This window comes from Neolamprologus brichardi, chromosome 23 (genome assembly GCF_056152115.1).
Source record: "Neolamprologus brichardi isolate AB-2024 chromosome 23, ASM5615211v1, whole genome shotgun sequence".
Classification (NCBI taxonomy): Eukaryota; Metazoa; Chordata; class Actinopteri; order Cichliformes; family Cichlidae; genus Neolamprologus; species Neolamprologus brichardi.
The window spans coordinates 631,433-655,141 of NC_142125.1; the positions used below are offsets into that span (position 1 = coordinate 631,433).

The window sequence follows — 23,709 nt, forward strand, 5'->3', positions numbered from 1 at the left end:
TAACATTTAAGCTAAATAAGCCAAATAGTGAGACTGCAGGTCAAAGTTCATCTCGTAAATATGAGGCAGAAAACACTGGGGGCGGTGGAACTGTCCTCTTGAGCTCTGGTTGGCTATTACAATGAGATGTAGCCACGCCCCCTCGTGGACGAGGAAGGTCACCACCGGAAGAAGGTCACAAGCACGACATTCAAGATGGCGACCCCCTTATGTCGGTGTTATCAGGTGAGTGTTTTGGCCATGTGTGTAAAATATCCACGTAAAAACTCCACAAAACGATAAAGGAACGAACTGAAACGACATTTATTCAACAGCCTGTTTCACCCGAAACGGTAAAAATCTCGATTTCGTTTAACTTCCTGCTAAACGTGCTGTAAGCTAGCCGAGCTAGCCGTTTGAATAGAGGGGTAAGCAGCCGGTGTCGGCGCTCTTGGAGTTGGGAGCATATAAAATGTTGGAATTTATCAGTGAAAAGTCCAAAAGCTCCAAACATTGTTTCTGGAAAACTTTATTTCTATCGTTAGCTTGTTTGCTGCTGCTTCACTTGAAGCGATAAAGAAGTTTCCTGTAAAAACAGCAAAGCTTCGTGATTTACCGTCACGTTCAGTTCAAGAGTTTATTTCAGCCTCGAGTGTCTGCTGAAGTTTGTGTTTCTTTGTCCAGATATGTGTAAGAAGGGGTTTGGTGGCTTTCCCTTCCTCCTACCTGCTGCTCTCCAACAGACCCAATGTCTACACGATACGTGGGCTCCTCACACACTCTCCACAGGTAACAACACCTGGATAAGAAGTCCTACTTGACCCTGATTATGTCTGCCTTTGCCATATAGTCTATATACTGTTGGTTTATATTGGCATATATAATCATTAGTATTAACTAGGGGTGGGGGGAAAATGGATACTGTGTAGCATGGTGATGTCTTGTTTGCTAATAATGTATGGATACAGGGACAGCAGAAATCGATATTTTGTTACAAAAAGGTTTTTGTGCTCTGACTTCAGAGCATGTTGATCCTTTTTCTGAGCAAGAATCCTGACATTCCTTCACTGTCCAAATGTGTTTAACTTGTTTTTGGCAGCAATAAACATGACAGTTTACTTATTTTAATTTAAGACATGTTTTATTTTAATTAAGTTTAAAACTTTTTTATTTAATGTAAAATTATATTTTGTTTTAATTTACTTTCAAATTCTTCAGTTGCTGTAGGGGCTGCATAGTTTTCATAAACTGCATAGTTCAGAATAGCTATAATTGTACCAGATGGTTGATTCAGTTAAGTTGGACTAGACTGTAATACAAACCGTTCAGTTTGTCAACAATCAAACTGAAATGAGAGAAAGACTGAGTGTGAGACTTTGATATTAGAGAAAATGAATATTGATAAAGTTTACCTTTATGTACAGAATCTGAATATCGCAAAATATTTTTAAAAATTGCAATAATATCGTATCGTGGGATGTATGGTGATTCCCACCTCTAGTATTAACACAGAAAGATACCTGGGGTGCTTTGAAATGCTAAAATGTCAGAGTTTATTCAGGGAAGTCGTGCTCCAGCTTGTAGTTTAGAGTTTACCTGCGTTTGTATAGTTTCTTTGCTGAAACTTTAATACAAATGCTTGGTAATTTTCCTCTTTTAGCCCAAGTCTAGCACACTGTAGATAGATATAGATGGTGGGATTTCTTTTCTCTCTAAAAATCAACTGTTGGTCAGGTTTACATGTTTAGAACTCTGGCACAAGAAATACAAACTCTATATTTGCATTCATCCTAACCTGGTGGGCTTTTGTGTCTTCAAGGTGCCTCAGTCAGCCCTTCTTCAAGTAAGGTATTTGTCAGGAGAGCGGGGTGGTGGACGGAGAGGTTTCCTGGGAGAGTTTTTGGATAACCTCAAACAGGAGCTAAACAAGAACAAGGAAATGAAAGAAAACATCAAAAAGTTTCGGGAAGAGGCCAAAAAACTCGAGGAGTCAGAGGCACTGAAGCAAGCGCGGAGGAAATATGTAAGTATCTGGCCACACGCTGAACTTCTGTCACTTAAACTAGCAGCAGGTCTGAAAACGCTGGGAAATGCTCTTCTTGTCTTTTCCCAGAAAAATATAGAGTCTGAAACAGTGAAGACGTCCGAGGTTCTCAGGAAGAAGTTGGGAAACATTTCAGAGACGGTCAAAGAGGTAAATATGACAAGTACACGTATAAACTGACTGTTGTAGTCATGCTGCTGAAGCTGGTACGATTCTGCATGTTTGTAAGGGACTGGAAGAAGTCAGCCGGACAGATTTTGGGAAGAAAATCAAAGAAGGGATGGAAGAAGCTGCCAAAACAGCAAAGACATCTGCTGAGACGGTCTCCAAGAGCGGAGAGATGCTGGGGAAGACGGGCGCATTTAAAGCAATATCTCAGGTATGCAGTCACAGTTAGATATGATTCACCTTTTATTTCTCTTATACAGCATGTATGACGCATAAACGTGTTACCATTATTCTCAGAGCTGTCATAAAGACGAGGTCATCATTTACTAACTATTAGAAATAATTTGTGTCACTGACAGATTTTCTGTTTTTAGGGAATGGAGAGTGTGAAGAAAGAGATCGGTGACCTGGGTCACACTGGCCCCTATCGGCCTCCCACCAGACTCAGGAAGAGGACTGAATTCTCCTCCAAGGGGGCAGCGGATGAAAGCAGGGTCTTTGAGGCCAACGAGTACGTGAGGGCGTAAGAGGGGAGATGCCCCTCAGCTTCACGATCGATATTTGGATCGATTGGGCCAATATTAATAAAGATATAAGAATTGAAACTCAGCCAAAGCTGAAAGCAGCGAGAGCTCACGTCTGATCAGATACCAAGAAACTGACATTAATATTATTACTTCAGCTGGTTTTTGTATCGTCAGCCAAACACCATCAAATGGCAGTTTTCACACAAACTGTTGCCTGATGTTTGGAGGACTGTAACAGCTGTTACATTTCCTCCACCTCATTGTCATTTCAAGTGTTTCATTTCTATTTGCTTTGTTGATCTGACTGTAACGTGCTTATTTATCACATTTTATATCACTGTGTGTATTTATATCATCACTTTAGGGAAGCTATGGGCGTGGTGCTCCACAAAGACTCAAAGTGGTACCAGCAGTGGAAGGACTTCAAAGACAACAACGTGGTCTTTAACAGTAAGGAAACCCCCCCAATGTAATTATAGGTAGAGAGGACCAATGATATGTCTGCTGTCTTAAATGTGATGCTGCTGCTGCATCTTCTACAGCTGTGATGACATCACTGTTGACCCCGAGTTATAAAGCCGGCCTTTTGTGTTTGGCCGGTGAAGGCGTTACTGACCCTCCAGTTTATTAGCATCTATTAATGAGCATTTTCTGAACGAGCCGGTGATGGAGGATGTAGCTCCACTCAGTTAATTTTATGTGCGTTAGTTATGGAAACGCTGTTAATGATTAATAATGTTTGGACGTGTGAAAAATGGCCTTTCAGGTGGGACGTTACACGAAGTAATCGTGTAGTTTTTTCACAGCTATTCGGGCCCCGTCAGCGTTTCTAAACTAAAATGCTGATCACTCACTTCTGTGTTTGATAAAATAACAATCCTGGCAAACTGCTGCCATAAAAGTTTCATTCCAGTTTGGGATGCGTGACGAGTCTTTAACAGACACGGGCTCTGATTGGTTTCACGCTTTTCTTGCCCTGCTTCCTGTGAGGTGAAGCTCCGCCCACATTTTCTGACACTTTTGTGAATGTTTGGACTCATAATGCTATAAACAAACATGCTGCTTGTTTAATGTACTTATTGTTAGAAAGTCAGATATTTGTACTGCTTTCCTGAACTTATCCTAAACCTTATCTTAAACCTCTGACAAACTGATTTTGTTAATAATCGCAGGGTTCTTTGAGATGAAGATGAAATATGATGAGAGTGACAACGCGTTTATCAGAGCGTCCCGTGCCGTCACTGACAAGATGACTGACATCATAGGTGAGCAGCTGTGGGAACTGTCGGTGACACAGAAATGTTACATGTGTCTCTTTTTATGCTTGAAAGACTTAATTTGTGTTCGTGGACATTGATATTGTGTCTAGTCGAGATGTTTTTAGTAACATGCGGTACCGATCCACCAATAGGCCATGGTCCTCAGCCAGGACAGGGCGGAGTGCCCACTCCTCGAGGGGAAAGTGGAGTCGTTCATAAGGAGCACAGCTCCTCCACACAGGGCTGTGCGATAAATCTGATATCGTGATATAAGACATCCATCGTCCGACAACGATATATTTCACAAACATGTAACATTTTCTATAAAGTCTGTGACTCTCGGGCAGCTCGACTTGCGTGAAGTGTTTCCAGCTGAGCGTCATGTAGCTGGAGTCGAGTGTTTTAACCGATGCATGAAACGATACATTTTTAGACATAAGTTGTAACGGCGCCGTTTTCTTTGTGAGTATTTATTACACGGCGTGTTCTAAGGTTTATTTTCTAGCACCTGACGGCTCTTTTTAGCTTCTTGCCCGTAAACACTCGGCATACTCTTTCACGTGATTCAATTTATTTTGAAAAATCTCAACAGGATCTTCAGCTTTATTGTGAAAGGTTTATGTGGAAAATAAACAAGTGGACGGTGGTTTTACCGTCATTGTTGCTAACGACAACGCATAAAAACAGTCTCTTGTCCGTCTGTAGTGTGGTTATATTAAATATAGGAGAGACAACTTTAAGAAGCTAATTCTGCAGTGACCATCAAAACGGTGAAAAAATATTGCCGTAAACAGTTTATTTTGCGACACCAGAAAGTAAACGATATGAAAGATAGACATTTTCATATCGTCATGTGATATATATCGTTGTATCAAATAGGGCTGCCACGATTAGTCGACTTGTCACGATTACATCAACGACTGATTTAATAGTCGACTCGTCGTTTGAAGCTTTGTAAGATCCCAAAAGACGCAGGAATAAGTAGTAGGATTTAAGAGTGTAATAACGGACTGAAACAGAAGATGGCAGCACTGCATGTACAAGGATGCCAGCTGCCGTTAAACCCTGAAGAAGAAGAAGAAGCTGTGTCCCAGAATTCATAGCGCAGCCCAGCTCAGTTTCCAACAATGGCGGCAGCTAGTTAGTTTTAATATTACTCTTATTATTCTTTCTGGGTCACAAAATAAACGTTTAACATATTTTCAGGCGAGAATGTAGCTGTGTAAACCTCAAATATCTGCTCAGTTTATCAAGACACCACATATTTTCAAAAGCGCTCCGACGTTTTCGGAGACGTCTGTTACCCACTAGTTCGATAGCTAGCCGGGGGCTAGGCTAACTAGAGCCGTGAGAACACCGGACTCCCGGCAAATCGTTTTAAAACCCACCGCCGTCTTTCACTACTCAGGTTAAACATGATATATAAGTCACTTAGATAACTTAAAAATGTTATTGTTTGGCTTTTTTTTTTAGTGTTTTATTTGTTCCTGAGTAAATCGGTTTGGCTGAGATTAAAGTTATAGTTTTTACACAGCTGAATAAACGTCAAGCAGACAGCTGATTATCAGAAGTGTGAGATGCTTGAGAATTTACTCCGGTGTCCTGTTATATTTTAGATAGCAAGGAGTTTATTAAACTTCACCGAAACAATCTGCAAATTTCATTAAAATTTAATAAACTATCATCTTCAATCAATAAGTTTAGGTAATAAGTTTTACATCCAATGGATGATGATCTGATTAGTTGACTAATCGCAAAAATAATCGGTGACTAGTCGACTATCAAAATAATCGTTTGTGGCAGCCCTAAGTATCAAACAGCCTCCACATCCAAAGGACGCGGTTGAGGTAATTCAGATATCTGATCGCCTCTGGATAAGCAGAAGAGGATTGACTTATGTAAAGATGAAAGTCTTTGTTATTGGAGGTTACATCGCTGTTTATCATATACTGGATGAATCTTTTAAAAATCTTTGTCCTGCTCATCCGTGTGCATAAAGGTGGACTGTTTTCAAAGACTGAGATGTCTGAAGTACTGACAGAGATTTTGAAGGTGGACCCGTCCTTTGACAAAGACTCTTTTCTCAAGCAGTGTGAGCGCGACATCATCCCCAACATACTGGAGGTAACACCAATCTCAGCAGATATCATCAAGTGCTCGTTTTCTAAATCTTTAAAGTACCTCTGCAAAAGGAGAATACTCGGTGTGACTGTGCACTGCCTTCATGAAACAAGTCTAGACGACCACTTTAAGCCTTTTTCCCACACAGGCGATGATTCGAGGGGAGCTGGAGGTTCTGAAGGACTGGTGCTATGAAGCGGTATGTCCTGTTGCACACGCTGGCTCTGCGTGTTTAAATAAGTCGACTGACAGCTCCGTGGCTCTGCTGTGCCTTGATTATCTGCAGGTGCCAGTTTTTCATGAGGTGTCTTTGTCATTATGTGATCTCCATTTTCTCCTTCACTGGGTTTGCAGACGTACAGCCAGCTGGCACATCCAATCCAGCAAGCCAAGGCCATGGGGCTTCAGTTCCACTCCAAGATTCTGGACATCGACAGTATTGATGTGAGTTGCGTAAGACGAGAGTCTGGCTGATACTCAGACTACTGGCTCTTCTTTGCAATCTCAGGTTTACAGATAGCAGCACTTCATATGTTTGCAGTTCATACGTGTGCTGACAGGAGCTGTAACGACTCTGATCACTGATTAGACATTTATATTTGTAAATGTTCCACCTGATGACAGGAAATCCTCGAATTCTGGTCAGTAAATATTCATGCCTGTTGTTTTCCAGCTGGCCATGGGTAAGATGATGGACCAGGGTCCAGTGCTGATCATCACTTTCCAGGCTCAGTTGGTCATGGTGATCCGAAACACCAAAGGAGAAGTGGTGGAAGGAGATCCTGTAAGTGACACACACACACACACACACACACACACACAGAGTTGTTGATCATGAAGTATTACAGAGCTTTAGCTGGCCTGTTGTGAGATCTTTTAAATCGATCATTAAGTGAATATAACGAGACGGTGGAGTCATATTCAGCTGTTTGGACAAGGCCTTTGTTTGTTCTTTATGGGCTGTGAATCAGCCCCCGAGGACAGCTCGGGGACGCGTGTGGTTGGAAGCGAGGTCAAAGTATCCGTTCAGTACCGTGCAGCTGGCAGATGCCCAGTGCTCAGGATACGAGGCTTCTGCCAAAGGATAAATGGTGGATGTCCTGTTCCTCTGCAGTTTATAAGCTGAGCATTAAATGACACACTCGACCGTTTATGGCTCCTGGACTCAGCGTCTCTGTTTCCATGTCTTTCATCTTTCAAACTTTTTAATGCGACATCTGGATGTTGACTGAAACTGAAAATCTGTTACATTGTTTTGCACTTTGTCCAAGGCTTCAGGGTTTTTGGTGTGACATTTTTACTTACTTGTCTAATATTTTTAAGAGTAAGATTGAGCTAAATCCGATAGTAGTTATCTTTGGGATCTCCAAAGAAACACAAAATTTACAACACTCTCAAAAAGGTTTATGTCATATGTATTGATTATTGCAAAGAAACTGATCCTGCAGCTTTGGAAAGGCAAAGAGACTCCTGTATTAAAGACGTGGCTTACAGAACTTACAAATACTCTTCATCTTGAAAAAATAAGATATACCATGAATGATCATGTAAAAGACTTTGAATTAATCTGGCATCCTTTACTTACATACCTTGGGAAAATATAAACTTTCTTTTTTTCTGGCAGTCGGGGGATTGGGGCCCATAGTGGGTGTTGTTGTTTTTTGTTTTGTTTTGTTGTCTGTTTTGTAAGCTTAGAGAAAAAAGGGGCATAAGTTCTATCAATTTGTAACAACCATGATACTTGCTCCTAATAAAAGATATTTGAAACTGAAAATGTCAAGAAGCTTTCTGCACAGGCTGAGCCCCTCCCTCGATCAAGCCAGCAGCAAAACAGCTGTTTGTGTTCAATCAGTCGCTTACAGATGTATCATCAGTGTTATTTGTTTTGTTTGAATTTAAAGTGAAGTGCGCTCATCTGTCATTTTCCCTCCAGGATAAAGTCCTCCGGATGATGTACGTGTGGGCTCTGTGCCGAGACCAGGAAGAGCTCAACCCGTACGCTGCCTGGAGACTGTTGGATATCTCCGCCTCGAGCACGGAGCAGATCCTCTAAGACTCTTTGATGTGCACTAAACGCTCACAGTCAGGGAGGCGGGGACGCACTCAGGTGGACGTGTGGGGGCCGGACTTTGCTATGAAAACGCTGTGGAGTGTTGCTGAAAGCTCGAGCTGCTTCTCCATCTATTGGCTTTGCTCCGTCAGTGATTCCTGACCGTTCCTCGGGCTCACACTTGGGGGCAGTAGACCACCACCAACATCCATCCAAAGTCCGTCTTGCAGCCTGTAGGCGGAGCTTTTCTGTTTGATGCGGCGCTGCCATTGTTGGCTTTTAAAAGATAAATGATGACATTTGATCAATATGGGAAACAATTATGTGGGAATCAGCTCAATAGATGCATAACTAATGTCGTCAAACAGACTCCTTCATATCCTGTCACCGTGATGTCACCGTGATGTCACCGCGATGTCACCGCGATGTCACCCTATACCTTTATTCCACACCATAAACTTACTGGGCCCAGAGGTGGAACCATTGATCCCAGTGGCTGTGGGAGGGGCTACAGCAAAAAAACAAAACCACTGCCGTGATTTTATTTCCAAACATCAACTTTGTTGCACAACACTATGGAATATCTGGTTTTCAAGCATGTGGGATGGTCGTTTCAGGACTAAGGCGAACGCCGGTCCTGAAGTCGCAGCACGCCGGCACCTGATTGGTGGAAAAGGTAACAGTGGCTGCTTTCGCCAGTGCCAATCAGTGCGCGCCCATCTTTACTGAGGATTGTCGTCCTTGTATGTATGATAATACTTCAGTGTGATTGTTGACCTGTAAGAGTCTATATTTATTATGAGAAATAAAATGAACGGTCACCTTTGGAAACAAACGGTTCGGCCGGCCTTTATTTTGGGACGAGATCATGTGATTCCTTCGAGGGCGGTTGCTAATTATTTTTTAAAATTAGATCCTCGTGTGGGATTTCACATCTCCAGGGCCGAGCGGAGGCTGAGCACATCTGATGATGTCACGATGTCGGGTGAACCGGATTGTTTCATCGGCATCCGCGATTCGTGCCGTTCGTGTTTCTCCTCAGTGACTTCTGGTGCGACTGCTCGGCCTTCAGTGCTGTGCTGTGCCGGCGTCGCTGTGCCTTGTTCTACAGTCAGCGTCCCAGGAGCTCGTCTCAGAAATGTGGAGGTTAGAAAGGCCACGTGGGACCTGAAGCATCTCCAGAATTCATCTCTACGGTTTCATTTCTGTGCTCAATAACTTTTGTAACACCTTCAGACAGTTTCATGAAAGAACAACAAAATCTTTATCAGCTTTTCTGATGTACACTGACTGGACGTATTTTTAGGTACACTTTGCTGCGACTGTATTGGACCCTCTTTGTTTCACAGCACAGACAGGAAGTGTTGGAAACGTTCCTCAGAGGTTCTGGTCCACACGACGGCGTTACAGTTACAGTCAGTGTGTCAGCTGCACATGCCAAAGGTGCTCTGTTGGACTGAGATCTGCAGTGAGCTGAAGATGGTAACTGTTTTCATAAAACGATGGACATGGTCAGCAACGATACTCAGGTTGGCTGTGACATTTAAACGATGCTCAGTTGGTGCTCAGGGGCCCACAGTGTCAAATCCACAGGATTACACCTGAACTGCTGATGCAAGCAGGATGGATCCATACTTTCATGTTTCCTTCACCAAATGTGATCCGACCTGGAATGGGAGTTGGATTCTGAGATTCTGATTCATTACTGGTATCAATTATTGATCCTTTATTGATTCTGTTATTGAGTCTGTTGGGTTCTCACTGGCTCGCTGTGACAGTCACCGCCATTGCTAAGCAGCTGTTACTTAATTACTCCCAGGAGAAAGTATTTCATTACATTACTTTGCTGCTTCAGCTGAATTACAGCTGAGGCTACGGTCCCGCACGCCAACGCAAGTTCCTGTCGCAGTGAAGACGCGAGCGACCTTTCTCTCAGTATTCAAACACACAGCTGACTCGAGCGAAGATGAAACCAGCACAAAGACACTTGTGATCGCCGCAGTGACGCTACTTCAGAAAATAAACAGGTAGAAACCGAGGCTGCAGCTGGACTCAGTTCAGGGTCAGTTTGGGCTGTTTGGGCTAGCTCAGTGTGCTCAGCGTGTTCAATCATATGTTTCTATTTATGTATTTATTAGTAGTAGTACTAGTAATAATTTAGTTTGAGTTGGTTTCTAGCTCTCTGTAAACTCAGACGTTTATGTGGGAAACTCCCAGGAGATCATCAGTTTCTGGAACATTCAGATCAGCCGGTCTGGAGCCAACAAGCCGCCATGTTCAGAGTCACTGAACATCGTGACACTCAGTGTGACCTTCACGGTCACCGTGACCACGTCTGCCTGCATAACTGTGCTGAATTAGCTGATTACATATTTGCATTAATGTGCAGTTGAACCCAGTGAAGTTGGCGATGAGTAAATGTTTTCAGTCCAGATGAAATGCTGATCGCAGCAGATGTTCGTTGTCTGCAGCAGTAACGAGACAGATGCTGAGCAGCGTTGCATTCATTTGGTCCGGCGTCGCTCACAGAAGCTGACAGAGCGGCTGGTGGTTGCTCATAAACAGGCTTGCATGTCTGTACATGCAGACCAGCACCTCCACTGTCCAAGCGCTGTCCTGGATGATGAATCCTGACTATTGCTAAGCTGTGCAGAGGCTCCCTGTGCTCATCGCTCACAGTGCACCTCTGTGGTCTCACACTCCCCACTCAGGGTCCAGAGGAGCATCCTCGGAGAATTCACAACTGGTCAGACGGATCCTGCTGACCGAGAGAAGACCCGACTCATCTGTGTTTGTTCCATATGCTATCACGTTGTTGATGAGCTCACACAGTGTGCAGCATCAAATAGTCATCAGTTGTGTTTACAGCACTATACTTTGATGCTACTACTTCAGGTGGAAGTGAAGGACACACATGAACACCTGAGTGAATAAACAGCTCAACTGTGCTTATAATAAGAACAAGAACTCTTATTCCCAGCCTTAAACGAGCCAACAGTATTTGAATGGGTGGCGAATGCGTGGTAGGGTAATCTCCAATAAACCAAGTTCACAGAGGGAGTCTGACGCGTGTTCCTGGTTCCCAAAGAGATGCTTCCAGTTGCATTATGACCTGAAGACTGTTTATTTATTACAAACTGAAGATCAGTGTTGGTCAAGTTACTTGAAAAAAAGTAATCAGTAACTAATTACTGCAACATTCTCTGACTGGAAGAAATTAGTTTAACATTTAAACCTATTTTCTGCACATTCCAGCTCATAAAATAAAATATTTTGTGTGTTTACACTCAGTCTTTCAAATAGATGCAAGTAAAACACAGCAGAAAATAAATAAAGTCAAAGACTAGCGGTCCTGTTGCTCTATTTTCACCTGTAAAGCAGGAGTGGGGTAGGCGGAGGGTTACCCTGGTGCAGGTGTGCAGCGGTCAGTGGAAGAATCCGCGAGTTTCTCTGTGAGTTTCCCATTACGTCGTAGCTACTCGGTGCTTGCTCGGAAGTTTAGGGGTTTTTTTCGCTGTAAAAAGAAGTTTTCTTCCCACGCACAACGGACACTAATGTTTTTGTCACTTTTTATGGAATCAAACTCAAAGTAAGGTCAGTACTTCCACGCTTTAAACGCTGCACGCTCATACTCTCTCTGCACTCGATATATGATCCATTGTTGATCTGCACACAGCTGTTGTCACGAACGTCGCACTCGCTTACGTCACTGTCATGAGACGTTCTCGCAAAAAATCACGGTTTTAGTAACGCAGTAACGCAGCGTTCCTACGGGAAAGTAACAGTAATCTAATTACCGTTTTTGCAATAGTAATCCCTTACTTTACTCGTTACTTGAAAAAGTAATCAGATTACAGTTTGTACTGCCCATCTCTGCTGATGATGTAACAATGAACTCCTTCCTAAATAAGCATGAACGTTCCAAAACAAAGCAGTTATCCAGAAGTACCTGTGCACACGGTCGGAAAACCGTGAGACTCCTAACCTCTCCATGCTCCGCCCCCTCACGCAGAGTTTCGTGACATTACTTTATGTAAACACAAAGTAGGACGCAAGTGTCACATAGACTCGCTCGCTTGATGGCTGAGTGCTGACATCCTGCCTGGGCTCCAGGTTGGCAGCTGCAGCAGGACTAACGAGCTGAGAGACGACAACAGGAAGAAAAGGAAGAGTCAGACAACACGATGAGTCACAATTCAGCCGATATCTGTAGTGTGTAAAGACATCCTTTCAACGACATCGTACTCTGTAATTTAAAGATAGCAGTAAATCCAAATCTTACGTTATGAAGCCTGAAGTCTCGGCTGTGGAGCTTGATGTCATTTAGATAACAGGCTGGCTTTAATTTCCCGAACGCGCTGTTTTCTTGTTCTGCGGTGTTACACTTCCTGTTCATCTTTATATCACAAAAGGACATTTTTCAGCACATGCTAAGCCTCCCTTTGTTCAACACCCACCCTGTTTCCTCTCCTCTGTGTCATCTGCGTGATGCCCCATTAACTATGCCGTCCTTGAGCTCCCCTGACAGCCCGTTTCCTGTAGCATCTGCACTTCTTTCATCTAATTATCCATTTTAACAGATTTGCCACAAAAGCTAAACTAGGTTAACCCTGTCGAGCGTTTCTCTAGTACAGCAGCTCACTTCACTGATCATGAGAGAAAAACAGCGTTTTATCCACCAGATGTTTTCAGGTGGGCTCAGCACTGCACACAGCAAGTGTGCTGGAGGCTTCTGTCTGCAGGCGTGCTGCACAGGTGCTCGCTGTGACCCAGATTCACCGGTGCAGGGGGACACGGGGCCAACGTGTTGACTCATAATCACACGCACGCTCATTCACACAGGTGGTCGGACAGCAGTCGAGGGGGAAAGGCCAGAAAGGTGCAGCGGTGTGAGAGGGTATGTGCAGGGGCGGCGACGTGTGTCAGGAAGCTGCTGCACCACCGTGCTTGGACGCCAGGTCAGAGCCTTTCTTCTCTGGTAAAGAGACTAAAACTGAGGATATGTAGGTTTAATAACTGTAAAACATAAGATAAGATAAGATAAAAGAAAGAAAGGTTTAAAAAGGTTTAGTCGGCTTCGTGAGCGTTCATCGTTTTTGCGCCTGGCTTTGGGTTTCAAAATCCGACGGGAACATGCGAACCGCTGGAGGATTTCAGCAGAGACATGTTCTTGTCTGTGCATGTGAGTCCTTCACACTCACACGTTTGTTGCCTTCTAATTAGCTGACTGGCAAAAATAAACCTCAGCAGGTTACAACAAGGTTAAACCAGGTTTAACAATAGAAACTCACATTTATCTTCTTTATTTTCTTTTCACGAGGTAATTTTCCCCCTGATATACATTCAGCTGATCTTTAAATCCATGAAATCCAGGTAGGTTTAGAAAATGTAACTATTTTATTTGTAATATTTATTTAAAAACTTCCTCTTGTATTCACTCAGGTCGTCTTTGTCTAATATTAAAATGTGTTTGAGGATCAGAAACACGCGTCTGAAAAAGCTCTGTCAGCAGTTGTTACGTCTTACATGAACGGATGACTTCCTCATGGATAAATCTGAACATTAGCCCAGTGAAACACATCCACGCTGAGCCGTTTAACTGATTTTCCTTTATTTCCACAAACATGGAATTAAATCCCAATTTGCTGCAGTAATGAGATGGAGGAGAAATGTCTGAATGAAAAATAAAACCAAAACATCTGCGCTGCCGTTACAGTCAAGTGAAAAATATGTAAATGTTCTCATTTATTATCTGCTGAATCATGTGAGATGTGATGATTTCCCCAAAAACCAACAATTTTAATCGAAATGTTTCTGTCACGATTTGTTTCACAACAAGCGTAAAGTGTCTTATGTAACTGCGGGTGAGGACGGTTCAATCATAGATTGTTGAGACTTTTGTTTGAGGATATTGGCACACATTAAAATTACATTTTTCTTCCAAAGGTTATCTGCTTCATCTTTTCATAAAGCTGGCCTCGTTATTGCTGCTGTTATTGCTGCTGTGTTCGCGATCTAATATCGAGAAGCTGTCCTTCTCATGAAAGTCAGCGGTCAATATATCCTTATCTCATATTCATATAACGCTGCACACCCCTGAGATCGAACAGAGATATCACAGAGAAAGAACCACACGTGTGATGAGAATCGTTTTACCTTTAATAAAAAGGAGAAGATCGAGACGTGGAAGAGCACTGCAGAGACTGTTCAATATAATCATCGCTGTCATGCTTTAGCATCCAGCTGCTGTGAGAAGCTTCTTTATTCTTCAAGCAACCATAAAATAGCTCACGGCTATCAAATAACATGTTTGACCTCTCAAGCTAACATTTCACACCAATCAGTGTATATGTGTTGTGCTTTGAAGTAAACTTATTGTCTCCATATGAGGACAGACTTGTTGTTTTAAATAGAAAGTTGTATCCAAGCGAACCCTCAGGTCCCAGGAGACGTTCTGTCTTCACTGAGTCGCTAAACGGTTCCTACCTACAGTCCTGTGAAGAAAACAAAATCAGGGCTCTGTCAGTGAAAAACTAAGTGCATCCTTACCGTTTCTATAGGAATTAAGAGGTTAAGTAGCAGCCATCAGCGGCTACATGAATGCATTTTGTTTTGGCCGTTAACACGCTGGCACAGCCTTCCCACTAATGCACATCCCAGCAAATCATCCCAAACCATGCAGTGCTCAGAGAAATGCAAAAAAGCCCCAAGAACTACATGTGAGACTCACAGGTCGGAGTTCACACAATTCAGTTTGATTTATACAGCAACAAACCTCAACAACAGTTGCCTCAAGGCGCTTTGTTCTGTAAGGTAGACCCTACAATAATACAGAGAAAAACCCACCAATCATGTGACCCCCTATGTTCAGTGTTGGGGAGTAACGGAATACATGTGCCGCCGTTACGTATTTAAAATACAAAATATGAGTAACTGTATTCCGTTACAGTTACCGTTTAAAAAGGTGGTATTTAGAATACAGTTACTTTGTTGAAATAAATGGATTACACGGCGGTACTTCCCTGTTTCATATTGTGGCGGGTCAGGACTGTTTGGGTTTTGTTTGACAGCTACGTTCTGTTGTTCCAGGCAGCGTTACGGTTGCCATGGTTACAGGGTGACGCTCTCTCTCTGCGTGTTTCCTGGGTGAGAGAGCGCCTGTTGTTGTTGTTGTGCTAAGCTAACAGGCAGAATGCTACAGGTATAGCTCTAAAGAATGTAGCATCATGGGCAGTGTAGTCCGTGCTGCAGGGAGAATGGACTGCCATACACGTTATGTGTCTGTGAGCGAGGGAGGGAGAAAAAGGAAAAGTACGAGCTGTCATCGAGCAGAAACGGGAGCTGGAAGCATGTAAATATAATAATAACCACTGCAGCCAAGAAGAGAGCCTGACGAGCCCAGCTGTAAGTAAGCTATTAAGACTCGACTGTACACCGTGTTCGTGTTTTCCTCTGAAACAATAAGTTCTGTTGGAGCAGCCTTTCAACGCCTCTCTCTGTCTCTGCTAGCAAAGTTGACCCAGACAACAAAGTAAAGCTAGTTTTCAGCTACGAGCCGACACAGAACCCACCGTATTAGCCAGAGGTCCCTTTACTACGGTTCGGAGCCGCGGACCTTCAGTAACAGTAATAAATCACAGCAATAGTACATTCATGTAGTTGTAAACAGCATGATAATATATTAAGTAATCCAAAGTATTCAGAATACATTACTCTCATTGAGTAACGTAACGGAATACGTTACAGAATACATTTTGGGGCATGTAATCTGTAATCTGTAATGGAATACATTTTAAAAGTAACCTTCCCAACACAGCCTATGAACCAGCACTTTGGAGACAGTGGGAAGGAAAAACTCCCTTTAAACAGGAAGAACCAGGCTCAGGGTCACATTAGAGTTCATGAAAGTACAGTTAGAAAAAGACTGGATAAGTTTACATTATTTTGAAGGAGTTGCCGGGGAAACGCCTCTTTGTTCCAGAAAGACCCTGGTCGCCATCTTTCACTTTGTCATAAGGATGTATGTCAAGGACAAAGTCATGAGGATGACTTTGTCCTTGACTTTCTTTTTTCAGTTCTTGTAAGAAAAGTATTGTGACTGTATTCAAAGACACAGGAGTCATTTACAGCACACGTCTTAATTCTCTTAAAACAGCTGTTCTTAAAACCAGATGAAGGATTTCCAGGTGCGGTTTGCATGACTGCACGTTTCTGTGTGGATCCGTTAGTTTTAACTTTGCTGGACAATCGTGCAAACCAGTGCATTAACAAAAGCTCAGTATTGGGTAGAATATCTTTATTAATACAAAACATAGAGAACAAGAATCGTTTTCTTTTCAGGACAAAGAAAAAGAAACACGGCTTTTCCCCCTGAAGCTCTCGTTTAGCAGCGTGCTGACAGTTAGACAGACAGCATTCGTTTAGCATTGTAAATGAGTGGTAAAGCCGGCCAATTAATGGAGGGTCAGATGTGCCTGTTCAGCAGTAACAGGCAATGAGAGCGCTCTAACCAGCCCCCCCTCACCCAAACATGCTCGTCCAGAGACCAGCGGGACGTGCTGGAGCTCGCAGGGCCCACATTACAGCATCAACGTGGGACGATGGCTCTTACAGGACGGGCGCTGTCAGACGTTTGTGTGACTGCATGCGCTGCTGCTGATAAAGTCTCACTCAGGCTGGATCGCTGTCTGCGTGGCAGCGAGGCCAGCCCGGGTCATCAAGCTCTTTCTGTGGATGTTCAATCCGTCCTCAGTCATTTTTTCTTTCTGGGACTGACACCACAAGACAAGTATAATTCTCTATATTCTGCAAACAGTTAAATGTATCATGTTTGCACTCAGGTTTGTTTTTGCTCTGAATCACATTTGACTTAAACCTGCTGCTTCATCTATTAAACATCCAAGTAAACAGTAACCAGCACATCTGACCATAACCCGGTTAAGTTTATCCTCCACACGCACACATGCACATACATGCACACACGCTCACACACGCACCACCTCCACCTCTCTTCCTAAATCGAATCCCCACGACGCCGTCAGCTCGCCCTCTAATTGCAGGCAGCAGCGATTCTGCTGAGAGGAGGGAAAACAATGGAAGCAAATGCTGTTTCTATTGATCAGCCAGAGTCTCTGTCCTCCCTGCAACGGCCCAATTCTCCTGCTCAGACGTCCGATACATACGATTCAGTGGCGTGGATACTGACATAGTAGACATAGTAGTAGATGTGAAGGGGGAGGAGTTTAAATGAAAAACAAACATAAGAAGCAGCATAAATCTAAAGTGGCAGCTTAAAGTAACATTTTTTAAAATGGGAATGGTCCTGTGCATCAGGCTCAGATGTATGTGGGCACGACTGTGTAGCTCAGAGCAGATCAATGAGCAGAGAATAAAACGAGGTTCAACATAATAAAACGACTCATTTAAAATATTTAATGCAGCAGGACTCTGGTGTTTTTCCTCTAATATGCTCTTTACACGCTCGGTGCTTGCCTGTGGGCCGACACGGTGACAGATCGCCTCACCTTCAGTGACAGCTAATCATTACGAGTAAATTAGATCAGGGCTGAGGCCAAAGGACAGCTGTTGCGGGCTACAGGTACCGCCCTGCGAGCCTGCCCGCCCTCTCCCATAACTCTAATGATGATGGAGGCCAGGTTAGATTAACTTTTCCACGCTGGTGTCTTATCAGTCATGGAGCCCAGCGGGCTGCTGAAACGAATGTTAGCGCGTAAGAGAAATTACAGACTCCTTATCATTAAATGCGACCTCTGTGGATGTCCTCAGAGAGATCAAAGGTCAATCCAGGACACACCCTAATCCACAGTGTGTAGGGAATAATAGGTGAACCCATGAACTAGTTTATAGGATTCATCTCACAGGCTGGACGCCAAATTTTGGGTTTCTGGTGTAGAGCGCTGCAACAAATGTAAAAAGTTCACATTATTCTGCTGCTAAATGCGTCTGATTCATAGCAATCGAATACAAACGGGCTCCACGTGTACACCAGACGCCTTCAGGATGAAAAGCTTTTCGTTTGCACATAAAACCTGTTTGTTTTTCTAAAAATGAAACTGTTTTTCTTACCTTCTGCTTCTCGATGTGAGCATGCACGAGTGTCTGTATACCATGCTTGACTTGCTGTTCTCTCTCCATCAGCATGACAGGTAGATGAGGCTGTGAACAGCGTCCCCTCATCAATAGTCACCAAGGTCAGGGTCGCAGAGACAGACGCAAAAGCTTATTTATTACTGGAGGCAGAAAGACAGGAAGTGCTGAAAGCTGAGCGCACTCAAGAAGAAAACTTCACGGAGGAACATCAGAGATCAAATAGTGCGAACTGACCCAAGGACGAAAAGTCACCTGTGCACGGCGCGGTGATACACGTTCAGGACGTCTTTCACCAGCTGCTGTGAAATGTAGGGCACAGAGTTGTTCTTCCAAGCAATGCCACACAAGTCATTTCCATAGGTCACATATTTGAACGTCCCCTTTACACAAATTATCAACAGTCATTAAGGATTAGTGATGTCAGCTTACGCGAGGATTTAGGAATCGGATGACCTGCGATAAGGCGAGGTTTCACACGGCTAATTAGTCCAAGTCTGCTCTTCTCCACAGAAATGAACTTTAATCAATCAGCTCATTGATTAAAGAGTCATAATTATGGTCTGAGACCTGGCAGCATAAATCATAATAACAGTGTGCCATCATTTGTCCCGCAGTCTGTCCTCGCGGCTTCCTGTCAAACTACACGAGAGTCGGGCTGACATATTTAATCCACCGCACTGTTCTCATGAGGCTCCTCCACAGGCTAATCGTGCTTCAAAGAATAATTGGAGTCATTTAAAAGTGATGCGTGAATGGTGTTTGATAATATGATTTCATCGTCCCCTCAGTCTTCTGTTTCCCACTGATCCCACAGCCCCCCCCACAGCCCCCACTGTGACTGTGGCAGCAAAGCTGTGGTTTCTGATCTCGTGCAAACATAAAGGACATGACTTTGTCCCCGTGTTATATCCCTGCTGGGTTTGTAGGCAAACAAAATCAATGTCATCTGGCAAATATAATGTACAGCACTGTGCATAAGTCTTGAGCCAGCCCTTTTAAAATGTTTTGCTGGGGAGGAGGGTTTTTTTGTTTTTGTTTTTGTTTTTTGACCGCCCTTTTTGGTACGTTTTGTTTTTTCCTGTTTTTGTTGTTTGCTTTGTTTTTCCCCTTTTTTTTGATTCCAAAACTGTAAAAAGGAAGCAATGTCAGTCCATGGGACAATTTGTGATTGTTATTTGTGCTTCACAATAAAAATATTTAAAGAGAAATATAAAAAAATATATATATTTTGCTGGGAAATGTGAAATAGGTGCAGCGATTTATTGAAACAGAAAAACAGTGAACGAGTTTGAACAATTCTAATAAGCTTGAAAGCCAATATTCAGTTTAATCACTTTTATTCTTCAGGCAGGCTTTCTGGTCATTTCTTCAAGTGGATCAATAATTTCATAATTTGTTAATTTAATTAGCAAAAATGTAACATTGGAATCATCACTCCATGAGACCCGTCGTCATTGATTTTCAGTCCAGTTCTTGTGTAATTTGGCATAACTCAGCGTTTCCCTCAAGAACGCTTCTTGACAGCCAATCGTCCACTGAGACATTTCTGATGAACAGCGGCTCGATCGATTGAAGAACCAGATGCATCTTTAGGTCTTTGCTCCATTTTCCCTGTTTCTTAATGACAGGATTACTTTTCATCTGCTGTAGATGTGTTTTTAGGTCCGACACTTCCTGCTTTGTCTTCTACTGGTGCAGCTTTTGACACACCGGCCAAACCTTTGGTTCGCTTTTGGCTCTTTGGGAAACCCAGAGACTGTGTTAGATTTGACTAAAGAGATCAAAGGAATCATGGTGTCCTCCTGAAGGTGCCTGTGTGGGCGTGTCCCACCACCTCTTCTGCCTGAGCTGCCACCTTTCCCTTTTGTGCAGCTGACTCTCGTCAGTAATCAAGGAGATTTAAGCCCAGAGAAAGGTGAGCTCTGGGCCAGAGTGCCATTATTGTGGTTGCAGTTAGTGAGCTGCTCTCCTTTTGACTTACTTTTTACTTTATTGACCAACGCTTGAGTTTTGTTTGTTTTCCTTAAATGGTGATAGCGGCTTGTCCGTCTCTTTTAGTTGAGCTACTTTAATAAAACTATTTAGTTTAACCCTTTTGACTCCTTTTCCTGACCCGGACACTTTTTGTTACTTCCCCCTCACTGCCTAGACCCCTCAGGGGAACGTAACAATGGCCTTTGGCAGCAGGCAGCTGGTTACAAAGAATTTCAAACTGGGCCGTCCCTTGAGTTAGTGCTTGAATGTTTCACGGGTCAGTGTTAAATTAAATGGCTTTACACTGATTTAAAAAAACAAGAAGAAAACAACGTTTGTCTGAAAAAGGCCAGGAGCACAAAGTGAGTGAAAACCTTCAGAAAGCCGGGAGAACGACAGCGCAGCGAGGTATCAGCTCACAGCAGGAAGCTCCTGTGTCTTCGGGCTTCCTCCCACAGTCCAAAGATATGAATGTTAGGTTAACTGCAGATTGTTGACTGATCACAGGTGTGGATGTGAGTGTGACTGCTTATCTGTCTCTATATTTCAGCCCTACCACCAGTGTTGGTCAAGTTACTTGAAAAAAGTAATCAGTAACTAATTACTGATTACTTCCCCCAAAAAGTAATCCCATTACTTTCCTGATTACTTATTTTCAAAAGTAATTAATTACTTAGTTACTTTTTAAAAACACGATTTACAACCTGAATAGGTGATAAAGTGATAGATCTTTCAGCCCAATTCTACTTTTTCTGCATAATCATCATACAAAATGTAATCAAATGGAAAAGTCTCTTTTTAAAACTTGTTTTATTAGTTTTAATCTTTTAACTTTATGCATCAAGCAAAAATTTAATTATCTGCAACATTCTCTGACTGGAAGAAATTAGTTTAACATTTAAACCTATTTTCTGCACATTCCAGCACATAAAATAAAATATTTTGTGTGTTTACACTCAGTCTTTCAAATAGATGCAAGTAAAACACAGCAGAAAATAAATAAAGTCAAAGACTAGCGGTCCTGTTGCTCTATTTTCACCTGTAAAGCAGGAGTGGGGTAGGCGGAGGGTTACCCTGGTGCAGGTGTGCAGCGGTCAGTGGAAGAATCCGCGAGTTTCTCTGTGAGTTTCCCATTACGTCGTAGCTACTCGGTGCTTGTTTGGAAGTTTAGGGGTTTTTTCGCTGTAAAAAGAAGTTTTCTTCCCACGCACAACGGACACTAATGTTTTTGTCACTTTTTATGGAATCAAACTCAAAGTAAGGTCAGTACTTCCACGCTTTAAACGCTGCACGCTCATACTCTCTCTGCACTCGATATATGATCCATTGTTGATCTGCACACAGCTGTTGTCATGAACGTCGCACTCGCTTACGTCACTGTCATGAGACATTCTCGCAAAAAAATCACGGTTTTAGTAACGCAGTAACGCAGCGTTCCTACGGGAAAGTAACAGTAATCTAATTACTGTTTTTGCAATAGTAATCCCTTACTTTACTCATTACTTGAAAAAAGTAATCGGATTACATCTCTGCCTGCCACAGATGGGCAACCTGTTCACAGGTGTACCTGCCTCCCACCTCATCACAGCTGGGCTAGCCCTGTGCTTTAAGTGCTGGTGTTTACAAACAAACAAAGACAAGCTGAGGAGTTCAGGTGTTTGACACTGAGCTAATTAAAGTTTGGCCCTGTTGATGGGAAGAACATTATTGTGATTTGTCCTGAAAGGAGGCGATTCTCAGAATCACACACGTCAACATTATGGTGACGTTAAAGCAAAAGTCGGACCAAAGACAAGAGACACACGCAAAGTTCGTCATGTAATGTGCAGTTTAACACTGACCTGCTTTTGGCCTCACAGAGAACAGTTTTCATGCTGAGCTGAATTCAGATCTTTAACAAATAGATGTTTCTTTGTCACGAGACCAACACATCGTCTCGTCACGATGTTAGAAAGGTAAACAGGATCTGACGCCATTTCTATTTGTGGCATCCATTTTTGCTCCCGTCTTCTCTTCCACGTTTTCCTTCTCCAGCTTGCTCGCTTAAACATTTTCCCACTTTCCCATTCTTCCACCTCCCAAGCATAACTTTTCCTCCTCTCTGTGGATCTACCCATCCATCTTTCCTTCCCAAAGGCCAATCAGGTGACTGGAGAGATGTTTACTAAGGAGCAGCTTGTGGCTCCATAAAAGGCGTGCCACAGAGTCGGCGTAGTCACGGCTGCAGTGACGGATGGTGCCAGGCCTGCCTGGCGGAATAAATAGAGGCATTAGCAGCTCTGCAGCTGGCCCAGGCTACTCCTTGGGCTTACTGGTCTATGAAATGTGCAGCATGGCGATGTCCTGGGCCTCGCCACAATGTGATGAATGGCTTATATTCCTCTGTAAAGCATATTAAAGTCAGATCACATGATGGATAGCAGAGAGAAGACAGCAGGGGAGGAAGAGATGGGGGGGCGAGGGGGGGGGGATAAAATATGCAAAGAGAGGAAATTAAATCCCAGACAAAAATATCAAAACTGGTGCCCCCTTGCTCCCCAACTTCCATTTCTAGTGACTGATGAAAAGCGTGGAGGCGATTTTGAATATTTCATGAGTCCCCTTCAGGCCCTGCCATACCGTCTGCTCTGTGCATGCCCGCCGGCCTCAGCAGGAAGGCTCTCGTGCACTCGCTGTACCTCGCACAGTTCAGGTGAGCTCCCAAAGGAAGCATTTCTGCCCGTGACCCATACATCTCTGAATAATTGCCTTGTTCACAGTTTTCCCAAGGTAACCATACAATACCTGCCCACTGGCAGAATACACCTGAACCTCACACGCCACCAAAACGTTTCCGTTCTCTTCAAACTACAAGTGAGAAACACAGAGATCATCCTGTCAGATAGAAGAACTGTTTGTCACATTATTGCTTCTTGCTCACCTTCACACAGGAACTTGTGTTTATAGCGTATACACTCTGTTTTAAATCAGTAATGCATTAATATGTTTGCTATTTGAGAAATGGACTTACTGTGAGATCAACAGAGAGCTTTTCTATGTGGCAGCGACCAGTGTTGGTCAAGTTACTTGAAAAAAGTAATCAGTACTAATTACTGATTACTTCCCCAAAAAAGTAATCCCATTACTTTACTGATATACTTATTTTCAAAAGTAATTAATTACTTAGTTACTTTTTAAAAACACGATTTACAACCTGAATAGGTGATAAAGTGATAGATCTTTCAGCCCAATTCTACTTTTTCTGCATAATCATCATACAAAATGTAATCAAATGGAAAAGTCTCTTTTTAAAACTTGTTTTATTAGTTTTAATCTTTTAACTTTATGCATCAAGCAAACATTTAATTATCTGCAACATTCTCTGACTGGAAGAAATTAGTTTAACATTTAAACCTATTTTCTGCACATTCCAGCTCATAAAATAAAATATTTTGTGTGTTTACACTCAGTCTTTCAAATAGATGCAAGTAAAACACA

The 23,709-nt window shown here is 42.9% G+C and overlaps 1 protein-coding gene across 1 annotated transcript; it reads left to right on the forward strand.

Annotated features, from left to right (window-relative positions):
- Positions 1-171: 171 nt before the first annotated feature.
- Positions 172-8,983, forward strand: timm44 (translocase of inner mitochondrial membrane 44 homolog (yeast)). The gene is made up of 13 exons (XM_006803291.2): positions 172-225; positions 664-768; positions 1,799-2,002; positions 2,093-2,173; positions 2,253-2,402; positions 2,566-2,702; positions 3,083-3,168; positions 3,891-3,983; positions 5,977-6,101; positions 6,247-6,297; positions 6,453-6,542; positions 6,772-6,882; positions 8,032-8,983. Exons 1-13 carry the CDS (start codon positions 196-198, stop codon positions 8,149-8,151), a joined length of 1,383 nt encoding a protein of 460 aa, XP_006803354.2. The 5' UTR covers positions 172-195; the 3' UTR covers positions 8,152-8,983.
- Positions 8,984-23,709: the final 14,726 nt, after the last annotated feature.

Bases quoted from the DNA above. Each gene is read 5' to 3' on its own strand.
- timm44 (XM_006803291.2), top strand. From the start codon at position 196: ATGGCGACCCCCTTATGTCGGTGTTATCAG. The intron at 226-663 runs GTGAGTGTTTTG...TTCTTTGTCCAG, and splicing joins CCTTATGTCGGTGTTATCAG to ATATGTGTAAGAAGGGGTTT. The intron at 2,403-2,565 runs GTATGCAGTCAC...TTCTGTTTTTAG, and splicing joins CATTTAAAGCAATATCTCAG to GGAATGGAGAGTGTGAAGAA.